A 23,526-nucleotide genomic window follows, 5' to 3' on the forward strand; every position below is an offset into this window, starting at 1 on the left:
TTCAAACCCAACAAACTTCTTTTCCACACAACCACAGATAAGTCCCTAAATGCAAACTAAAAGTTTGGAAGGAGCCCTTACCTTTACGATAGCTCTAACACGCGATTACGGTACCGTAATTAATTCCGGTAAAAACTTTGTTCGCGTCGTCGCTTCCAAAGTTGGTTCACTAGCATCGTAGCATGGAGGTGAGCAACTTTCCCTTCACTTTCTTCTCGAAACGAAGCTTAGATCTAGAAGAAAAATAGAGTTGTGTTTGAGGGTTTGAAAATCCCTAACACCGTTTTTCTTTATTTTTACCAAAATTGCCTGGTATTAAATTCTCCGTAACGTAAATAAATTATTATCCGACAAATAATTTTAATCTAATTTCCAAAAATATGTTTTTGGCATTTAACCCACTAATTACCAAAAACTAGGCTAAAAGTCTAAGAACTTCAACACCAAATACCCTAAAATTATATAATTTAGGATTTAAAAATTAAGGGTCTTAAATGTAACTTCTCATGCTCATTATAAATATTTTGTTACATTTATTGATGATTACATTCGTTTTACTTGGATATATTTTCTTCGGTCCAAATCTGAAGTGTTTTCTATGTTTAAGAAATTTCTAACATATTTTGAAACTTAATTTCAAGCAAGTGTTAAAATTTTTCGCTCTGACTCTGGTCGTGAGTATATGTCTCATGAGTTTCAGGAGTATCTTCAGCAAAAAGGTATCTTGTCTCAATGATCTTGTCCAAATACCCCCCAACAAAATGGAATGACAAAACGTAAGAATCGTCATTTGCTTGATGTAACACGCACCTTACTTCTTCAAGCTTCTGTACCATCTCGATATTGGGTGAAGGCTCTTTCCACAGTTGTCTTCCTGATCAATCGTCTTCCTTCTACATCTATTAATCTTGACTCCCCTTTTTTTTCGTCTTTTTAAAATTCAGCCTGATTATAGTGATTTACATACTTTTGGATGTGTGTGTTTTGTTCACCTACCTCCCTTTGAAAGACATAAGCTTGGAGCGCAGTCTGCTCAATGCGCATTTATGGGATATAGTCACTCTCATAAGGGTTTTGTGTGTTATGATGTTTCTAACCAACGCTTTCGCATTTATAGGAATGTGACATTTTTTTATAATCAATTTATGTTTCACTGTGTTTCTCCTGCCATGAATGATATTGCTACTCTTCCTAAATTTTCTATTATGCCTCAATCTATAGAACGTTTTAAACCAGGAAATGTGTATGTTAGAAAACACAAACAGCAGGTTATAACCCCCCCTTCTCGACCCTGATCCGCCACCTGATCATGTAGCAGTTGCACCACGACGTTCTGGTAGAGCATCTCGTGCACCAAATAGATATTCACCAGACAGGTATAATTCTTCACATACCTCTTTGTCTGCATCTCTTTCTAGCATATCTATTTCTACTTGTTACTCACAGGCTGCTAAAGATGTGCGCTGGATAACAGCAATGAATGAGGAACTTCAGGCTCTTCAAGAGAATTTCACATGGGATATTGTCTCTTGTCCTCCTCATATCAAACCCATAGGCTGCAAATGAGTGTATTCTATTAAATTAAATGGAAATGTATATGTTAGAAAACACAAACAACAGGTTATAACCCCCCTTCTCGACCCTGATCCGCCACCTGATCCTGTTGCGGTTGCACCACGACGTTCTAGCAGAGCGTCTCGCGCACCCGATAGATATTCACCAGACAGGTATAATTCCTCACATGCTTCTTTGTCTGCATCTCTCTCTAGCATATCTATTCCTACTTGTTACTCACAGGCTGTTAAAGATGTGCGCTGGATAACAGCAATGAATGAGGAACTTCAGGCTCTTCAAGAGAATTTCACATGGGATATTGTCTCTTGTCCTCCTCATATCAAACCCATAGGCTGCAAATGAGTGTATTCTATTAAATTAAATTAAATTATGATGGGTCCTTGAATCGGTACAAGGCTCGATTGGTTGCTTTAGGAAACAAACAGGAATATGGAATTGATTATGATGAGACATTTGCACCGGTAGCCAAAATGACAGTTCTTCGCACTGTACTCTCTATATCTGCTTCTAATGGATGGACTCTTCATCAAATGGACGTGAATAATGGATTTCTTCACGGTGATATCACTGAAGATATTTATATGACTCCTCCTCAAGGTCTATTTTCTTCATCTCATGGTGTGTGCAAGCTCAAACGCTCTTTATATGGTTTGAAACAAGCACCTCGAGCATGGTATGAGAAATTTCGTTCCACTCTACTTAGTTTCTCTTTCACTCAAAGTCAGCATGACTCCTCTTTATTTATTCATCGCACATCTACAGGCATTGTTCTACTCCTCCTATATGTTGACGATATGGTCATTACTGGATCTGATCCGACATCCATCCAGGAACTTAAACATCAATTGCAAACTGCATTTCATATGAAAGATCTTGGTAACTTGCAGTATTTCCTTGGCCTTGAGGTCCATTCTACCCCCAAGGGTATATTTCTTCATCAACATAAGTATGCGACAAACCTTATTTCTATGGTAGGCCTCCAATCAGCTAATCCGGTAGATACTCCTCTTGAGGTTAACGTGAAATATCACAGAGATGATGGTGATCTATTGCCAGATCCTTTATTGTATCGACAACTTGTGGGTAGTCTTAATTATTTGACAATTACCCGACCTGACATATCATTTGTTGTTCAACAAGTAAGTCAGTTCATGCACTCTCCTCGCCACCTTCACTTGGCCGCAGTCCGTCGCATAATTCGTTATTTGCTAGGTAGCTCTCAACGAGGTCTCTTCTTTCCCATGGGCACAGTTCCCAAATTGATTGCCTATAGTGATGCTGATTGAGCTGGGTGTCCCGATACTCGGCGATCTGTCACCGGTTGGTGCATGTTTCTCGGTTCTTCACTGATATGATGGAAAAGTAAGCAACAAACACGAGTCTCTAAATCATCTACTGAATCAGAGTATCGTGTTATGTCTACTGCTTGTTCTGAGATAATTTGGCTTCGTGGTCTTTTGGCTGAACTTGGATTCCCTCAAACAGAGCCGACGTCTCTCTATGCTGACAATACAAATGCTATTCAAATTGTTGCAAATCCTGTTTTTCATGAGCGCACCAAACATATTGAAGTAGATTGTCACTTCATCCATGAGGCCTATGATAATCAGATTATATTCATCCCTCACATCAATACTCAGTTTCAAGTTGCAGACATTCTTACCAAAGTTGTTCCTCGCCCGCGCCATCAGTTTCTAGTTAGCAAATTGATGCTCCTTGACCAGCCGCATCAATTTGAGGGGGGGGGGGGTGTCAATTAGAAAATAATGTTAATTTGTAATTATATTTATCAGATTTCCAAAAATAAGTTAGACAAATCATGATTTGATTTGATCTCCTTAAATTTGTAATTATGAGATGTAAATGTGGTAACGATTATACATATGGAGAAATATCAAAGCAAGAGGGAGATAAAACCCTAATTTGTGACACCACTCACACTTAAATTCAATCAATTTCTTCCCACATCAAATTCTTGATCCATACGCCAAGATTTCTTTCCCACTCCTCCCACCAACTTGAACTAGATTAGCATAACGTGTTGGAGAATCAAAAGAGCATTGAGAGAAATAAAGAGTCAATGGTTCTAGACCACCAAGAGACTGAGACACCACATCTTGACTCAAAACTACAAATTCGCAAATGGAATAGCAAATCGTCTTAAATAAATTTTACTAGATATAGTTGATCTGTCTCAAAGTGATTTTGTGTCTAGTAGATTAGTTATTGACAATGCCATTCTAGCTTTTGATGGTTTTCATTACATGAGGAATAGCAAAATCTTATGACGAAAAATTTTATGTATTTAAAACTTATATTTCCAAATCATATGACGTAATTGGACGGCCTTTTTGTCATAGCAATTTTGAGAAGTATGAATTTTTTCTAACATTTGATATATGTGATTATGAATTATACTTCAACAATCTTTTTCTCTATCATCATAAATGGTGGACCTTGTCAAACGTTCACCCTTCAAAGAAAACTCGGACAAGGAGACCATCTATCTCTTTCCTTATTTATTTTGTGCAAAGTTTTTTCAAGTCTTATTCTAGAGCAATGAATCATAACATGTTGCGTGGAATTCAAACTACTAGGGGTGCACAAGTGCTATCACATTTTTTTTACTCAATCTGATGCTACATGAGTTTAGAATATCTTCTATCTCTACAAGGATATTTCGAGCTAATTTGTCGATCTTGATTAGTCAAAGATCTCTTTCATCCAAAATATATCAAATGACAAAAAATGATTTCCAAATATGGATTCCTTTTAAAATTGTGGCGACACAATATAAATTTTTAGGGTTCCGTTCTATGTTGGAAGGAGAAATTCTTATCTTCATCAGGTCATGAGGTACTCATAAAATTTGTGGTGCAGTCTATTCAATCTTACATCATGAATTGTTTTCTATTATCCAAAGGTTTATGTAATCACAATGAAGTAATAATTAAGAAAGTTTGGTGGGGCTACAACAAATGTGAGAAGAAAAAGCTCCAATAATTAAACTTGAATAAATGTTGTCAACTAAAAAATAGACGTGGATTAGATTTTATAAATATTAGAGTTTTTAATTTGGTATTGCTTGCAAATTAGAGATGGAAAATTCACTCTAATCCCTACTTCTTGCTTTCAAAATATCAGAAATCTCCTTATTTTTCTCATAAGAAAGTGCTAAAGGCTTGACTAGGTTGCTTGCCTAGTTATAATTGGAGAAACCTTCATGAGGCTTTATGAAATCTTTACAAAGGCTATGTGTGAAGAGTGAGAACTGGGTATTATATAAATATTTTGAAGGATAACTAGTTGCTCTTCAAAATGGTTACATGGCTTGGTCTAGTAATTATCATACCTCATATATCTCATAGGTATCTCAACTCATTATGCACGATACTATAACTTGGAATATGTTGTTGATCTATTCAATCTTGCTGCCTTTTGAGACTTCTCATATCTTTTAGATTCCATTCTCTAATTCAACTCAAATGGGGACTATGGTTGGGTCCCTCACAGGAAAAAAAAATTGTGTTAAAAGTGTGTATCATGCTATTAGACAATAGAGATAAGGTGAACTTCATAAGGGTTCTCCCTCATTAGCGCAATAAAAAATGTGGTCAAAGTTATGGAAACTTCAAATTACTCTCTAACATGTTAACTTAGATTGGGGGAAAGAAGCTTCTCCATAAAAGTATGATGTTGGAGCCTTTTTGTGCTAGATGTGGTTCACTTGAGTAAGATATTGACCACCTTTTTAAAGATTTTATTTAGTCAAAACATGTTTGATTCTAATCTCATTTGGGCGTTTGTTTTGAAGGCTACTGATTTTTGTATTCATTGATTTAAAAATGTGATCAATCATAGCTCAGATGAAGAAATATGTTTTGTTTTATCTTTAAATTTTTGTATTTGGTATGCTAGAAACAAAGCTAGTTTTGAAGGGAAAAAATATTTCCATGTATGAAACCATATAAAGTTTGGGTGTCATTGAGGACCATAACAATATGTCGAACACTTGGATTTAAAATTCTCGGGCACATGTCTTTATTTTGACATCCTTTTGGCCTCCCCTTAAAAGGTTTTTTATAACGTTAATGTGGATGCAGTTAGGTCAGGGAATAATAAATGGTGCGTTGGAGCAATTATTTGTGATGCTAATGGCTCGATGATGACTATGACCACTTGGTATTTTAATGCACTTCCCAATTTGGATATTGTGGAATCATTGAGTTTGAAATTAACCCTTCAATTTACTCTTGATATTAAATTTAGATCGGTTGGTTTTTAAGAGCACTCTCTTAATGTGGTACGAGGAATGTAAGCAAAATTCAAATATTTATTCTATATTTGGTTGGAGATTGTTGATTGTCAAAAGATTAACGGCTCTTTATTTTTCTTAAAATTATGTTGAACGAAATATTAATATTTCGACTAATCATTTTGTTTTAGATTTCCTAAACTCGATATGAAATAAAAATTGTCTTCTTTGTATTGCCTCTTTTATTTCAATTGATTTAACAACTTAATGAAATTCATTTTAACATCAAAATATATATATATATAGTCCACTTGTCTTTTTTTTTCTAATACTCCATTTGTTTTTATTTATGAGACTCTAAGCGACTTTTTACACATACTAAAAAAGATTAATAGTGTAATTAATGTTTATAATTTGTTTATGACTATTACTTAATTAATCATTGTGTATAAACATATTTAGTGTAAACTTTTCATATTCCAAAACTATTTAGTAGAATTATATATTTAAAACAGAATTTTTATACTTTTCTAATTAAATAATCTAGGAATTAAACTCACACATTTAAAATGTAGACAAGTAAAGAATTCTAAACTCGAACTTAAACATAAATATTAACGTCGCTATCAATTAAATTGTCCTTAGGGGACAAATAATTTAATTATTTTGAGGTAAATAAATAGGGAGAGAGAATTCTTATACTTAATGAAGCCCACATGTTGATCAGAATCTCCATGAAGCCAAATGCACCAGGGATGGCACGTTTTGGCCGTTATCTTAAAAACCAAAATCAATTTCCAATGCATCTTACTGCTGAATTTTAAAATATAAGTAAAAATAAAGAAACTGGGTCTCTTTGACTTAAATTTTAAATTAGATATTTTTCTTTGACTATTTTTTTTTATATTTCAAAATGGAAGGAGTATCTTATTAGATTTTTTAACACAGATCCTGATTGGATCTACTTACTAATACTACTATTATTAATTATATTTTCTTGTTTTAAAATAATTCTTATATTTGATTATTTCACATAAATTAAAAAAAGATGATAAAAAGAAATTGTAATTTTATTAAATTATGCTTATTAATTATTGATGTATTTTAATCATAATATAAAGTATGAAATTAATAATTTAAAAGTGATGTATAAGTATTAATTATAGTGTACAATTAAAAAAAACTGAATTAAAATTGCATTGAAAAATAAAATTGAGAATCTTTTTTAGATAAATTGGTTTTGTAAAATTATTTTTACAAATATGATAATTATTTTTAGACGAACGTTTTTGACTTCAGTGCTATTTTTAATAAATTTAGGCATTTGTATTTCAAATGTTGTAAGCCTCTTAAACAAACAATTATTTTCTTTTAATCTTCTTGACTATCAATAAATAACATATAACACCATTTGTATTGTTAGAACACACTTAATACAGGTGACTTGGTCGGCCCAAGAGATTTAAAGCAAAATTATTAGATAGAGTTTTTTTAAAATTTAATAAATAAATTATTAATATTTTATTTAATAAATAGAAATTTTCTTTAGCATAATTAATGACATTTTCAAATCTATTTTCTCTATATTTTTCAACAAATGAAATAAGACATTTCAACGGTTCTACGGCAACATCAAGAACTCATGTGAATTTTTTTTATATTTTAGTTGAAGAAGAAAATAATGTGTATACATTGTACCACTCAAATATCTCATGTTAACAATGTGTTCACTACTTGTCTCATGATTTCTTAATTTATAACTAATATTTCTCATACGAGCAATATACTCACTTTTTGTCTCATGATTTTTCAATTTATAACTAATATTGTCTCGTGATTTTTCAATTTATAACTAATATTTCTCTCTTCCATGAATCAACTTAGTTGTATTAAGAAGAGAATTAAATAATTTACAATAAATACAAAATATTTTATTTCGTTTATATAAAATTTTATGCGTATGTAAGAATACTAAAAGGTGAGATTTTTTTTTTAAATTAAAAAAATTTAAGATTTTTTTTTATCAAATAAAAAGATTTAGGGAATACTAACGCGCTTGATTCAGTGTTCGTATTCTTCAGTCGCCGTTGAAAGAATACTATAAGAATGTTTATTAAATACTAACTAACTCATACAACCAACTTCAGTTAACCAAAACAAATTAATTACTGCCATATGCTTGTTCTTATTAATATTGTTTGTCTGACGTTCATAGAGATGATTCCATAAAGAATGATGATAAATTTGTCTTATAGTGATTTATTCAATAGTTTGTAAATTTAGTGTTTCAAGCAAGGAAATTGATTACAAATTTTATGTTGTACAAGCAAGTGTCTTGTCAAACAAGTAATTTTTTTTATCAAACAATTGGATTAATTAAAAAATAATAATCTTTAATATTGTTTTTAGAGATATGTTCAAGACAATTGATAATGATTTAAAAAAATTGAAGTTATAATATTTATTTGAATTAATTATTTTTTTCTTCATATTAAAATTTGTACGATATACTAAATTTTTTTAGATATCAATATACTAAAATTTTATATCACCTTTTGAACTCTCTTTAAATAAAATAGACAATGTATTCTAATAATTAAGTGAGAGTTTATATAAATCAAAGTATTCATAGTATGTTGTTGTTTGTATGCTGGTATTTGATATTCAACCAATAATACTTCTCTAAGATAAAAGATTATCAGTCTTTCATTATTATATAATTATGCCATGTAATAATTATGTCGTCAATAGATATGATTTAACACCTCTAAAATAAGCAATTCACTTTAGAGAATAAAGTGAATAATGTTAATCATTGATCACTAAATGAATGGTTATGATTTTATCCACATGCATGACTAATCATAAGTGGTTATAATATCAACCATTGATTCACTGATTTTACCAACTTCTTACTTTAGAGAAGTCAAATCCCAATAGATATGGTTGTGAAATTCTTTTAATATGTTATACAAATATATGGTAAATATGAGTTAGACGAGATTTCTAGGTATTGGCTTCATAAAAGTTGCAGATCGTCTACGAGTTGATAAAAATGTGTTTCATGATTCAAGAAATATTATGAAAAAGTAGAATAAAATAAAGCTAGCAGAACAAAGATGTTTTACCAGACAAAATATTATTTGCTTCTCATCACTTTTGCATATTTTGACGTTGTGATGATGATCAAACACAATGAACTCATTTGATCAAGAATCAAGTCCTTCACACATGTGAAATACTTAAAAAATTGTTTACATGAATGCCACAAAATTAAAAATATAATGAATTACTTAATTTTAATTAATATCCAAACTAAAGTGTTCAAGTATTGTCATTATAGACGTCTTAAAATTATTATTTTTGAGTTTTAAAAACTGTTTTAAAATTACAATTTATGCTACTGAAAATATTACTGGATTGAGTCAAATTACAATTTATGTCACAAAAGATATTACTGGATTGAGTCGCAAACTAAGTTGCTCTCTTTAAAATACTTCGCGGCACTGTCCAAATTGTACAAGACAAACTATCACCCACGAAGTCCCCAACATAAAACAGTTCAGATTCATTGTAATCGGAGTTCCATTAGAATTACACCATCAATATGGCGGTTAAAGTCACTCTAAATATGATGATTAAAGTCACTCGCAATATAGTACTATGACCACTCATAAATTAAAAGGACTAGGTCACAAAAAACCGCTCTAAAAGACTACGACACATAAACTGCTACAAAAGACTACAACACAAAAATCGCTCATAGTGGTATTAAGACCACTAAAAAATCGACAGGATTACGATTTAAAAACCGCTCTATAAAAATCACTCTAAAAGGATAATGGTATTATGACCACTCAAAAATCGACGGAACTACGACATAACAACCGCTCTAGAAATCAAAAGGGTTATGGCATAACAACTGCTCTAAAAAACGAAGGAAATGGACTACGATATAACAACCGTTCTAAAAATCGAAGGGATTACGACATAACAACCATTCTAAAAATGAAAAGACTACAACATAACAACCGCTCAAAAAATCGAAGGGACAACGGTATAAAACCGCTCATAAATATCGAAGGGGAAAAAAGAAAAGGGGGAAGTGGCTCGAAAATCAGTCGACCAGAATAGAAAAGAGAGAAAAGAGAAAGTTGAAAAATGCATCAAACTTTGGTGTGTTTTTCACAATAGTTTGATACTCATTATATAGTGATGGAAAAAAAACGCACATATATTTTTTATCTAATGTGAGACTTTAATATTTATTGAGTTGAAAACTACTCAAAATATGAGAGTTTTCCGATGTGAGACTTCAAAAAAATTTAAATTCACTCTATGTTCAAACATTAATTAATCTCAATTAATATCTAAAGTCTAAAGTAAAGTGTTCATGTATTGTCGTTATAGATGTTTTAATCACTCACTATAAACCATGTTAGAATGCTCTAAAAAACATAACTTATAATAAATCACCCAATGCTATTATTTATCATAGAATTCGTCTATAATTACCTCGAACAATTAATTGAAATTGGTTTTCTTAACTTAATTCAGCATCAAATCTTTAGAAGAAAGTATTAAATTTGAATTTTGATGGACTTATTTATTTCTATAACATAAACAAGTAAAAATATATTTAAAATAAAAAATTAATATTCATCGAAGCTAACTGATAGAAAAAATTAAACAGTTTTAAGATATAATATATTTTTTTAAGCACAACTGCTCATGCAGTCTCTTAACTTAATTTCAGATAATACTCAAGTCATTTATCTTTTTTTATTTTTTTTTATTTGATCTTTTATTTAATTTTATTACAAAAATTCAACAATATAAAGAATGAGTTTATTTGATAAAAAATATAGTTTGTATTGAAAATGATAATTGATTATATGAGCTTTGTTTGTAAATTTTGATGAAATTTTGTAAAAAAAAAAAAATAACATTGTTAACATTTTAAAACATAAAAGATCAAATTGTTTATTTAAAATTAAATAAATGACTAAATTAAAAAAATAAAAAGATAAAACAATGAAATATTATCTGAAAATTAAGTTAAGAGACGAATAATTATGTCTTTTTTTTTTTATTATAACCTTCTAATTGTCGGAGACTTAAGTGATCTAAGATTATTCCAACAAGTATTCGATATCTCGATTATCCAATCTAAATTAAGATGATTAATCATTTAAACTCAAGTGATTAATATAATTTTTTTACTAAAATAAACAAAATCAGTGATAATAACTTAAGAAAGTTAAAAATTAATTCAAAATGCAAATAAGAAGATAAATATTATTCTACTCTCCCAGAACCCTACTCGTTTTCATCTTTAATACCGTCCACGTGTATCATGGCCACCTGTACTTGTGTTTATAAATGTACTAGCTAATTATTATACCAAATAACAAGCTTATGCAAGATATTTTTTCCTTTAGCAAATCACATTAAAAATAAATTTAAATATAATTTTAGTCTTTTATCTAATATCTATTTTATTTCTTTATCTTTATTTTGATTCACTTACTTTATCTTTAATTTTTATCACAACAACAATAAAAGTATCGATTAACAATTGTCAATATATATCTAATATAGTATTCTTTCAAAAAAAATCTATTATAATCTAATAATAAGCTTGAACTTAAAAACATTTCTTTTTAATGCTTTAAAATATATATAAATTCTTTGAAACAAATGACATTTATCGGAGTTTACTGTATTTTTACTTCATCCTCTTATTAAGATCGTAAACTTAACTATAAACTAATCCAAGACTTAATCTTAATAGTTAATTACAATAATTATACAGTTGCTTGGACGAGTTACGATAAAAATAATTAAAATACATCACTTATAAAAGATAAAAAAAAAAAAAAAAAACCAAAACAAATAAAAATAAAGACCAAAACAAATATTTAGTAAAAGATAAAATATTGTTCTATTTATTTATTTTTAAGGGAAAAGTGAAATTTCTCAACCAAATATGAAACTGTGATTTTTCGATTTTTCAACGAGATGTTTTATTATGTTCTTCCTAGAATGGCATCATTAATGTAAAAAAAAAAAACTAAAATGACATCATTGTTCACATTTAAATGTCAAAATTATCATCTAAAAACCACAGTATTTGCTTGCATAGGCAAAAATCCATAATCTCAAATCACAAATAATGCCAAAAGAAAAGGCTGATTTTCTAAAGCAGAACAAGCAAATCAGCTGCAAAATCTACCTTAAATTCCCAGTTTCCTTGTGCAATGGTTTTAAATTTTAAGTCCAGCATTTCTCAGTAAAGTTCACCTTCCTTGTGAGTTTCGATTACACAGTCTGCGGTCGGATACGAAACACAGGTAAGGACAAAACCTTCCTTGAGTTGATTGTCATCCAAGAATGAGCCATCAGACTGATCCTACTCAAAATATGAGAGTTTTCCGATGTGAGACTTCAAAAAAATTTAAATTCACTCTATGTTCAAACATTAATTAATCTCAATTAATATCTAAAGTCTAAAGTAAAGTGTTCATGTATTGTCGTTATAGATGTTTTAATCACTCACTATAAACCATGTTAGAATGCTCTAAAAAACATAACTTATAATAAATCACCCAATGCTATTATTTATCATAGAATTCGTCTATAATTACCTCGAACAATTAATTGAAATTGGTTTTCTTAACTTAATTCAGCATCAAATCTTTAGAAGAAAGTATTAAATTTGAATTTTGATGGACTTATTTATTTCTATAACATAAACAAGTAAAAATATATTTAAAATAAAAAATTAATATTCATCGAAGCTAACTGATAGAAAAAATTAAACAGTTTTAAGATATAATATATTTTTTTAAGCACAACTGCTCATGCAGTCTCTTAACTTAATTTCAGATAATACTCAAGTCATTTATCTTTTTTTATTTTTTTTTATTTGATCTTTTATTTAATTTTATTACAAAAATTCAACAATATAAAGAATGAGTTTATTTGATAAAAAATATAGTTTGTATTGAAAATGATAATTGATTATATGAGCTTTGTTTGTAAATTTTGATGAAATTTTGTAAAAAAAAAAAAATAACATTGTTAACATTTTAAAACATAAAAGATCAAATTGTTTATTTAAAATTAAATAAATGACTAAATTAAAAAAATAAAAAGATAAAACAATGAAATATTATCTGAAAATTAAGTTAAGAGACGAATAATTATGTCTTTTTTTTTTTATTATAACCTTCTAATTGTCGGAGACTTAAGTGATCTAAGATTATTCCAACAAGTATTCGATATCTCGATTATCCAATCTAAATTAAGATGATTAATCATTTAAACTCAAGTGATTAATATAATTTTTTTACTAAAATAAACAAAATCAGTGATAATAACTTAAGAAAGTTAAAAATTAATTCAAAATGCAAATAAGAAGATAAATATTATTCTACTCTCCCAGAACCCTACTCGTTTTCATCTTTAATACCGTCCACGTGTATCATGGCCACCTGTACTTGTGTTTATAAATGTACTAGCTAATTATTATACCAAATAACAAGCTTATGCAAGATATTTTTTCCTTTAGCAAATCACATTAAAAATAAATTTAAATATAATTTTAGTCTTTTATCTAATATCTATTTTATTTCTTTATCTTTATTTTGATTCACTTACTTTATCTTTAATTTTTATCACAACAACAATAAAAGTATCGATTAACAATTGTCAATATATATCTAATATAGTATTCTTTCAAAAAAAATCTATTATAATCTAATAATAAGCTTGAACTTAAAAACATTTCTTTTTAATGCTTTAAAATATATATAAATTCTTTGAAACAAATGACATTTATCGGAGTTTACTGTATTTTTACTTCATCCTCTTATTAAGATCGTAAACTTAACTATAAACTAATCCAAGACTTAATCTTAATAGTTAATTACAATAATTATACAGTTGCTTGGACGAGTTACGATAAAAATAATTAAAATACATCACTTATAAAAGATAAAAAAAAAAAAAAAAAACCAAAACAAATAAAAATAAAGACCAAAACAAATATTTAGTAAAAGATAAAATATTGTTCTATTTATTTATTTTTAAGGGAAAAGTGAAATTTCTCAACCAAATATGAAACTGTGATTTTTCGATTTTTCAACGAGATGTTTTATTATGTTCTTCCTAGAATGGCATCATTAATGTAAAAAAAAAAAACTAAAATGACATCATTGTTCACATTTAAATGTCAAAATTATCATCTAAAAACCACAGTATTTGCTTGCATAGGCAAAAATCCATAATCTCAAATCACAAATAATGCCAAAAGAAAAGGCTGATTTTCTAAAGCAGAACAAGCAAATCAGCTGCAAAATCTACCTTAAATTCCCAGTTTCCTTGTGCAATGGTTTTAAATTTTAAGTCCAGCATTTCTCAGTAAAGTTCACCTTCCTTGTGAGTTTCGATTACACAGTCTGCGGTCGGATACGAAACACAGGTAAGGACAAAACCTTCCTTGAGTTGATTGTCATCCAAGAATGAGCCATCAGACTGATCCACCGCACCAGAAACAATCTTTCCTGCACAAGTAGAGCATGCTCCAGCACGGCACGAATAAGGGAGTTCAACTCCAGCATTCTCTGCTGCGTCTAAGATGTAAACATCATCGGGGGCATCAAACTCATTCTCTTTTCCGTCTGGTCCAATCAACTTAACCTTGTAAGCAGCCTTTGCTGTTGTTCTAAATGAAGAGGATGACTTCAATCCAAGAGAGAATGAAATGCTCTTCGCAGACCCGAAAGAGGAAGGGCACTTCACTGTGGTAGCACCGGTTGATTGATTGCGGCTTGCAGTTTGAACCATGCATAGGGGGGAAACATTCACAGCCGACATGGATGCCATGATTACCCTGAAAATAAATCCATATATAATTAAATTAATATTTTCCAGAATAAGTTTTTTTTTATTACACAAGGCACAACAACAAGAAGAGGCAATAGGTTTTATAAACTAGTTAATAAAATATTGAGAACTCAATTAGACATTGCTAGACCAATGCAATCTCCAAATTTACATTTATTACAATGTGCGTTGAGAAAAATGTCTTAAGAATGGCATAAGATGTTAGAGATATAAAACTAATCTTATGCGTAAACCTATCGGGTAGCTATAAAGAGAGTTGGTCATAACAAAATTTCAATTATAGTGGTCACTTCCAAAATCATCACAAAAGACAATTGTGTAGAAGCATCTGAAAATTGAATTATATATTTCCATGCCATCCAATTACAATGTATACATGTTCAACATGCAAAAAATGCTTGATTGAACAATAACTTTGACACTTTTTTAAAAACAGAACAAAATTCATTTGTTGAAGATGGGCATGAGAATAGTGATCCTTCAACCATCATCTGCTTGGCCAGGGATATTGGTTGCAGATGACAATAGTAGGTTGGTTTAAAACAATACAAAACCTCAGAAGTTTTTATTTGAACATAATAACTGCAATTAAATCTAATGTAGTTAAGTAAGAAAAAGATTTAATCCTAAAACAAAACTGTAAACTGATTTAATAGTTAATACCAATGTTGTTGATTAGAACGAATATATGCCATAAAAAAATACAAAGAATGCAATTGGTTCCATTCCTGTTTTATAAACGGCTCTTGTTTTATGGAGCTTAATGAGAAGAAGCAAGATGGTAGCTCTATGCTCTTCACTCGAGGCTCCAAGTTTACAACCAAAAGAAGGCTAACAAAATGAGTTCATTTTATGCTCAAAAAAATAAGTTAAAAGACAGAACCAAACATCAAACCAGCGAGACATCAGAATCACGGATCAAATGTTTTAAATCGCTTGAACCAGAAAGAAACCAGCTGAAACCACTCTAATAACCGAATGAAACCAGCTGAAATCACTCTAATAACCAAATCATAGACATAGTCAGTTTCAAAGACAACATTCTTATGACCCTTGATACTGATAAAACAAAAATTCTTTCATAACCAGTCTAAAGACAAACTCTGAACCCCTATTCAATTGCCCCAACCAACAGCTATGAAGCACAAACAAGAACACCAGAAACAACAATGGCACCAACACATAGACACTGATAATAATTTCAAAAATTGAAAGTGGTTGAATATAACCACATATGAGGATGTTGTGTCGGCATCAATTTCCAACACATGTCGGATGCCATAATCGCCTTTAATCTGAACTGTCAGTGCTATATAGCCAACAAATAAGTAAAGTTTCTGAAAGAGTAACCCAGTAGTTTGGGTTGTGACACCAAAGAAAATATATGCAAAAGATCTAAAAGTTCCATATCTGCTACTAACATTTCCCTCTCTCCTAACAAACTAACTAAAAAAAAAAAAAAAGAAGTAAAGTTTGTATCTTTGCATGAAAACCACCAACGAGATCAAAATCCCAGCCAAGCACCATAACAAAAACGAAAAAAAAAAAAAGCAAATCATAACCACAAAACGACAAAATTTTCGAGTTGTAAAATAAAAAAACCCCCAAAACCCCCATCAAAGGGGTTAAAAAAAAATTAATTTGTTTATAAAATAATAAGCAACAACACCCTTAAGGATATAGTGAATAATTGAAGACGCTGTTTAGTACAAAAATATCAGATACATGCAATAGGGATGAGAAAAAGATAAACCCTGATCAAGGTTTAAGTAGTTCAAACAAATTACAGAATCTAATAATCTATAATACACAAAAAGTAATGATTAATAAAAGATGGAGAATTGAAAATATTACAAAGAAGAAAAAAAGAGAGGGAGAAATGAAGGGCTTACAGAGAAGAAAATGGTGGTGGCGATGGAAGCGGAAAACTCGAAGTGAATGTTAAGACAGTGTGAGAGAGAGTGTGGTGGGTTTTCGGGGTCTATTTATTATTGGGCATATAATTAGTTTCTTTTTTTTATTATTATTATTATAATTAATAAATATAATATAGATGTTGAAAGCATATTTGTTTTCTCCACCAACCCAACCCACAGATTCCACATTTCGTTAATCGCCGCCCAAACCCACCAACTCTAATTCACATTTGATTTTTTAGTGAAATCAAAATATTATTAAGATGTTTTCAAATTATACTTATAAGCATCAGAAATTACGTTAGATAATATGAGTATTAGTTAAAGATACTTAGTTGTTTGGGAGAATTGAAATTTGAATCTTGACTTAACTTTCATTCTCTTAGAAATTAAAGGATTAAGACTAAAAAATTGGGTTACAAATATTTGTATATGTATAAAATTTTGTTTTTTTGTTTCTATAAAAAATGTCTTCATTTTTTTGTTTTTACTATTAAGTCAACTTACATATAAGGACAGATCTAAAAGTTTTGATAAATAAAGAGATGAATATATATTTATATGAAAAATACATCATCAATTTTTTGTAGATTACAACAACTATACTATTATATAGCTAAAAATTTGAACACATCTTCGTATCTACAAATTATAACTCTCTAAAAATCTTCATATCTTGAAATTGTTGTAGGATTTTTCTATTTTTGACATTATCAACTATATATCTTTTTGTGTATGAGACTGAACAATCATTCAACAATTTGCTTTTCATACCATTGCAAATTTTAATTATTCACAAATAAAATTATACAACAAAATTTAATAGGGACAACACTTAATTTTTGTTAGAAAAAACTCAAAATTTTAACAATTAATAACAAAATAAATAGATTAGTGGGGGAAAATGCCCCCAATTACACTCACTTAAATCCATCCCAACATGCATACTCTTTGAATTTTTAAATAATTGAGTCAAGAGATGCAAATTGTTTAGAGATTAGTTTTAATAAACCGTCGTCAACTTTTATTTTAACACTCTTAACAACTCACAATAAATCAAGTGTTACTTTCGAATTCATTACGATTAAAATTAAATATTTTTAATAATTTAATTATAAAAATCTTTACACTGAACGTGTGTGTGTGTGTGTGAATGAAGTCTTAGCCTTGTGATGTAGATTTATTGTGTCGCTGAATTAACAACAATGTCTTCCTTTTGAATAACTGCAGGTGGGGCTATTCTTTCTTTTGCACAAATTGTTTCTTCATCATACCAAGCAGCACAGTCATCACCTCCTTCAAAGGATTGTAAGATTCAGAAGTCAATAACTTCCTCTACTCTCTAATATGAATATATATCTAATACAACACATGCATATAATGGCTTTCTTCTACCATAACCATGCATTCATTCTATATGTGCTGAGAGTTTTGCTTTTCTTATGTAAATTCTGCTTTTCAAAGTAATCCACTGTATTTCAGCTCCCCTCATGGTACTACAGAAATGCATCATCCTACTATTTTATTTTTATGTTGCTAACACCAAGTTATAATTGCATTATGAGCATAAGTGAACATGCCTTAGAATAAACAAATTTCTTTCTGTGAAGTGTTTCAAAACCCACTTTTGGAACGTTCAATTAAAAGACTAGCATGTCAATTCGTAATTAACAAAAGCTCATTAATAAAACTCATCACGAATGTAAAAAAGATCTGAAAAAGAGAGTTCCTCATACACACACAACTTGGGGACTTAATTCACTTGGTTTCAAATTCTAACAACCTATCATCTATGATTCCACTCATCTCTTCTTCTATGGCTCTTCCAGAATGTGCAGTCATGGATTTGATCTTGATTCTGGTGAAAATCAATATCAATCAATATAGAATACAATTTCGCACAAATGTGTTGTGTAAACTTCACCTTCCCAAGGAAAGAATTCATCAATGATGATGTTGCTCTGTGCATGACATTTGTGACTCACTCTCTTTTAACATTATGGTATATATGGCGAACAAATAGCAACGAAACTCGGAAACTGATGGCACCAAATATCAGGAAGAAAGCATAGCATATGCATGCATTATAGCCAATAAAGAAGGATAATTGTAAGAATCCACTCATGCTTGATCTTGCATAGAAGTAGATACAATATCCGAACATGAAAATGGCTGTCGAACCACCACACATTACAGATCTGCACACATCACAAAATAAATAAATAAATAATTACAAAGCTTCATAATGAAGGATGCTTCATGTTTGTAGATTTTATTCATTTTTTTCCTCCCAAAAATCTTATGAGAACACCAGACAATATATAAAATGAAGCAATTAAATGTATTTGAATTGATTTTAGCATTAACACTCAATAATGCTTCATGTTTATAGATTTTACTGTTGTTTTCCTAAAAAAAAAAAGATGGGTCAGAATTGTGATATCAAAGGGGATATTAAACCACGATGATCAGTAAGATTACTGGGCCCTTTTCTCTGGAATCTGGAGGGTTAAGACTTAAGACGCTAAAAGAAAAACATGACAATCATTTACATTACATGCATATTTATTTGAGTTTTATTAAGAGATACTTCAATAGATCATTTAAAATGTTATTACATCTAAACACGATAATTAGTTGATCGCCACAATGATTTTACTTAAGATGTCATAGCTATTTAGGATGCACACAAACAAAAGGAGGAGGCAAGGTGAGAGAAAAAATATTAATGGAAAAAACAAGCAGGCAACGCATTGATGTCAGCAACACAACATACCTCCACCACCATTCATGGTCTTCCACAGATAGTTGAATGTACGTCAAGCCTACATTTACGAGTGCAATAATCACGATGACAGTGACAAGTGTGGCGACCAAAATGCCGGGAAGAGTGTATATTTTGTAGCCCCACATACTAGCATACACCTGATGTAATTGCAAGACAATTGCACTAAAAGGCACAAAACCTCCAATGAACATTTGAAATGGTGTTCTCCTGTACCAAGGAACCTGTTGTTGAATCTCTCTGCTAGGATATCTCTTTGTAGCAGGCGGGCGCTGAAACTCAGACCTAAACCGGTATCCAATTACTCCACCAAATGCAAGCAGTGGGATTGCAACAAATGTGAATAAAACAAGAATCACAAGGATGGAGCCCAATGGGAGTCCAGCAGTAACCCTGTAAGATATTGCAACAATGTTGAGGATTGAGACGGTAACAAACACCGGTCCAATGTAAAGAATGCTTGCTATAGCAACACTCCTCTCCTACAATTATAGTCAAGACATAGAATAGCTATAGGTCAAAATAAAATAAAAAATTGAACATTTTTTTCCTTGTGAAAATACATATAGAATTAATTACCCATCCATTCTCAGCAAATTGGCCATGGAAGGATGCTGTTGAGTACCCAGCACAAATAGATGAAAGAGTGAATAGAAGAACAAGACAACTTGATAGTCCTCCACGATTGTATGGATACAGGGTACCGATAATTGCTAGGAACAGTAGGACACAAAGCCTGAAGAAAAGTACATGTTAGTTTGTATCGATAAAGAGGAACAAAGTTACAAGTTTATGTTAGGAACCCAAAAATTAAATTGAAAAGAAAGGACTATTCTATTGAAAAAATGAGAGAGAGAGAGAGAGATAGATCTTCCAAGGGTTTCCCCTACTACAACAGAGTCACTGCTCTATTACTAAATGTTTACAATATTTGATGCCTTCCCTCAATCTTTGTATCTTCCTTTTTATACAAATATTCCTCTAAGTAACTAACCAACTAACTATTCCAACTCCCCTTTATAATATATTCTAACAGTTTTACTTGTAATTTGTTTTTCTCACCTTACACAAATGAAAAGTGATGATGACATTGTTGTACCATAAGCTAGACATCTAAACCACTCTAATTGTTATTTTAGGAACTAATTTCAACAAGCATTCTATGCGGTTATAAGGGCAGCAATCAAGAGTGAGAGTAGAATAAACACAACATTTTATCAAGAGAATTTCAGGCTCACAACAGAAAACTTATTTGTTAGAATCATGTGAAGTTCAATAATTGGAAAGAAATGTATCTGTGGCGAAGATGCATTCAGGAAGTACATAAGTTGAAAGAATTAAGGGTAAAAAACTATCTATCAAAGATTGCATAAATACAGCTCTTCAAAAACCTTTATAGGTGAATATTATTGACTTTGTTACAAGTAACAAAGTCTGCCTCTAGTTACAACTTACAACAACAACAACAACAACAAAAGCATTTTGGTATTTTTCTACTTCTAATATTTATGCTACTCTCCATCTAATCTATTCTCCTTTCTGAGACTTCGATATATCTTATACGCATATGCTCTAATCACCTAAGGCAAAAGTTCTACCACCTTTTCCACAACCAGTGCTAACTTGACTTTTTATCTAATGCATTCATCCCTAATCCTCTGTTGTCTTGTGTGTTCTCTCCAAGCATTCATTACCAAAGTATGTATACATAAAATAAAAAGAAAGTGTGATCCCCATCATAAACCCAACAGTACATGAGAATAGAGTAATAGACCAATAAAAGCCGAAGTTAAAAGAAAAAAATGCTAGAGCATTTTCTATCATTTTGTAGTCTAGATTTAGACTGCTAAAGGTTTTGATTAAAAAATCTGTTGGTTGATGCAGAGATGAAACTATATACGTTGCATAGCATCATGTATTGTTGTCATGACAATGCCATGTATAGACTACAGATTGAATATTTGGCTTTTAGGAAGAGTCTTGAGGAATATGCATTTTCAAATTCAAACACTAAAGTAGCTTACAAGATTAGCAATTGGGTACCAGTTCCCACAACAGCAAAAAATAAGGACGAGTTTGGAGGATGTTTGAATACATCACCATCGATGGATTTCCATCCAACTTCCCTATCTTCTTCATTAGCACTAGAATACCTAAAATGTAAAATGAAGATAGTTAGACTAACAAATAAAAATAGCTTACTAAAATACTCCTCTTGCAAAATTATCAACAAAAAATAAAAGTAGAAAGTTACTTTTTCAAATCGCTCTTCAAATGTCTAGTATAAAGCAGCGCAAGCAGACCGACCAAAAGCAAAATGATGACAATGGAGTTAATGAACGAGAACCAATGAACTTGACGATACACAGGAAGCAACGAAGCTCTGGAGTATCTCCCCATCCTATTCTCAAACCGTAGTTCAGTTGCATTCCAGATAACAGAATAAGTAAACTTAACATCAATATCAACAGCTTTGGTTATATCTACAGCGCGATTTGGATCACCAAATGCTTTTACTTCTACGACTCGGTTCCCATTGTAAAGAACATCAAATTGAACATGTGTGAAAAGGTAATAATTTGATCCTCCCTCACCATTATCCTCTTCAAGTTTCCCAATAAATCCCCAAAATGGAAGATCATCAAGGTAAAACTGGAAGTAAAATTCACTGTTTATAGCTTGTTTCAAGCTTCCAATTTGATCAATTGTAAACTTCTTTTGGCATAATGTTTCCCCATCCTTGTCTTCCCTGAACTTGAACTCATACAAAGCATTGCTCAAACGATCGCCATTAAGAACTTCACCAAGTGACTCTTTCTTTCTCACTATTGGGTCTGTGAAAAACAATTCCTTTTTACAATCCAAGTGGTTCCAATCAACCCCTTAATTATTAAATGAGATTAAACATCCAACCAGAATCATTCAATCTGCCACATCATATTGTACAGATTTTAAATCAAAGACAATTATCTAATTATTTGTTGTTATGACGAGTTATTATCAGTTATATGTAAAACAATCATCTAATTCATTTTCATTTTTCAACATGATGAGATAAAATTAAAACCTAACAAGACATTGAAAGTAACTTACCTGGTTTGCAGAATGGTAAATCATAGTATTCATATGTCTCACTGTAAAATAAAATTGTATAAACATAAATGCAATGAAAATGAAAAGAAAAGAAAAAATTGAATGAAAATTGAAGGGAAGGGAAGTGTGACCTGGGATTGTTGAAGGGTCCAACTTTGTTGACGAAGAAAGGAAGAGTATCTCCAATGTTGTAGTTGTGATCTGAGGGTGAAGCAGCAACGGAAAGAGAAGAAGATTGTAGAGTGACGAAGAGAAGAAGAAGGAGAATGAGGTAACGAGGTTTAGCCATATATGAATTCGTTAAATGTCGTTAGTAGTAGTGAACCTTCAACCATCATCTGCTTGGGATAGTGCTTGCAGTTGCAGATGACAATAGTGGGTAGATTTAAACAATGTACAAACCCGAAATTACCAATTCAATGTCAACCAAGTGAGAGAGAATCATAATATTTATTTTTTATTCATTTTGGTTTTTATCTTTTATAAAAGCTATATTTTAATTATTTTCATTCTAACTTTTTCAAATAGAGTATAATTGTTATTATTATTGGTTATTGAGATCAAATCTTAGATTAGTTGTAAAATTAAATGTCAAATCTTAATAAAGATAGAATGAAAATGCAATAAACTCAATACATATTATTTGTTTTAAAAAGTTTATATATATTTAGCATACAATTTTTTTTCAAATACATGTATGTTATTAGGTTAAATAGATGTTTTTTAAATGAATATTATATTAGATACATATTGGCAATTGTCATAAGAATTTTAAATGATTGGATGTTGTTATGATTTTTGGTGTGATTGTTATAAACACTAAAATACATCACTTATAAAATATAAATGACCAAAATGAATCAAAATAAAGATAAATGATCAAAATGAAATAAAATAAAGATAAATGATCAAAACAAATATTAGGTAAAAGATAAAGAACCAACATTATATTTAAGCATATTTCTTTTAAATAAATCACAACTCATGCATTT

The 23,526-nt window shown here is 30.4% G+C and overlaps 2 protein-coding genes across 2 annotated transcripts; both read right to left on the minus strand.

Moving 5' to 3' along the window:
* Window positions 1-14,022: 14,022 nt before the first annotated feature.
* LOC101491063 (ferredoxin, root R-B1) lies at window positions 14,023-16,769 on the minus strand. Its single transcript, XM_004506123.4, has 2 exons — window positions 16,633-16,769; window positions 14,023-14,726 (listed from the first exon to the last, which is right to left on the minus strand). Exon 2 carries the CDS (start codon window positions 14,717-14,719, stop codon window positions 14,252-14,254), a length of 468 nt encoding a protein of 155 aa, XP_004506180.1. The 5' UTR covers window positions 14,720-14,726; window positions 16,633-16,769; the 3' UTR covers window positions 14,023-14,251.
* Window positions 16,770-18,266: 1,497 nt separating this feature from the next.
* Window positions 18,267-22,960, minus strand: LOC101490738 (transmembrane 9 superfamily member 5). Its single transcript, XM_004506122.4, has 7 exons — window positions 22,666-22,960; window positions 22,535-22,575; window positions 21,696-22,275; window positions 21,466-21,594; window positions 20,021-20,177; window positions 19,433-19,923; window positions 18,267-18,854 (listed from the first exon to the last, which is right to left on the minus strand). Exons 1-7 carry the CDS (start codon window positions 22,821-22,823, stop codon window positions 18,638-18,640), a joined length of 1,773 nt encoding a protein of 590 aa, XP_004506179.1. The 5' UTR covers window positions 22,824-22,960; the 3' UTR covers window positions 18,267-18,637.
* Window positions 22,961-23,526: the final 566 nt, after the last annotated feature.

This window comes from Cicer arietinum, chromosome 6, assembly GCF_000331145.2.
Source record: "Cicer arietinum cultivar CDC Frontier isolate Library 1 chromosome 6, Cicar.CDCFrontier_v2.0, whole genome shotgun sequence".
In the NCBI taxonomy this organism is placed as follows: domain Eukaryota; kingdom Viridiplantae; phylum Streptophyta; class Magnoliopsida; order Fabales; family Fabaceae; genus Cicer; species Cicer arietinum.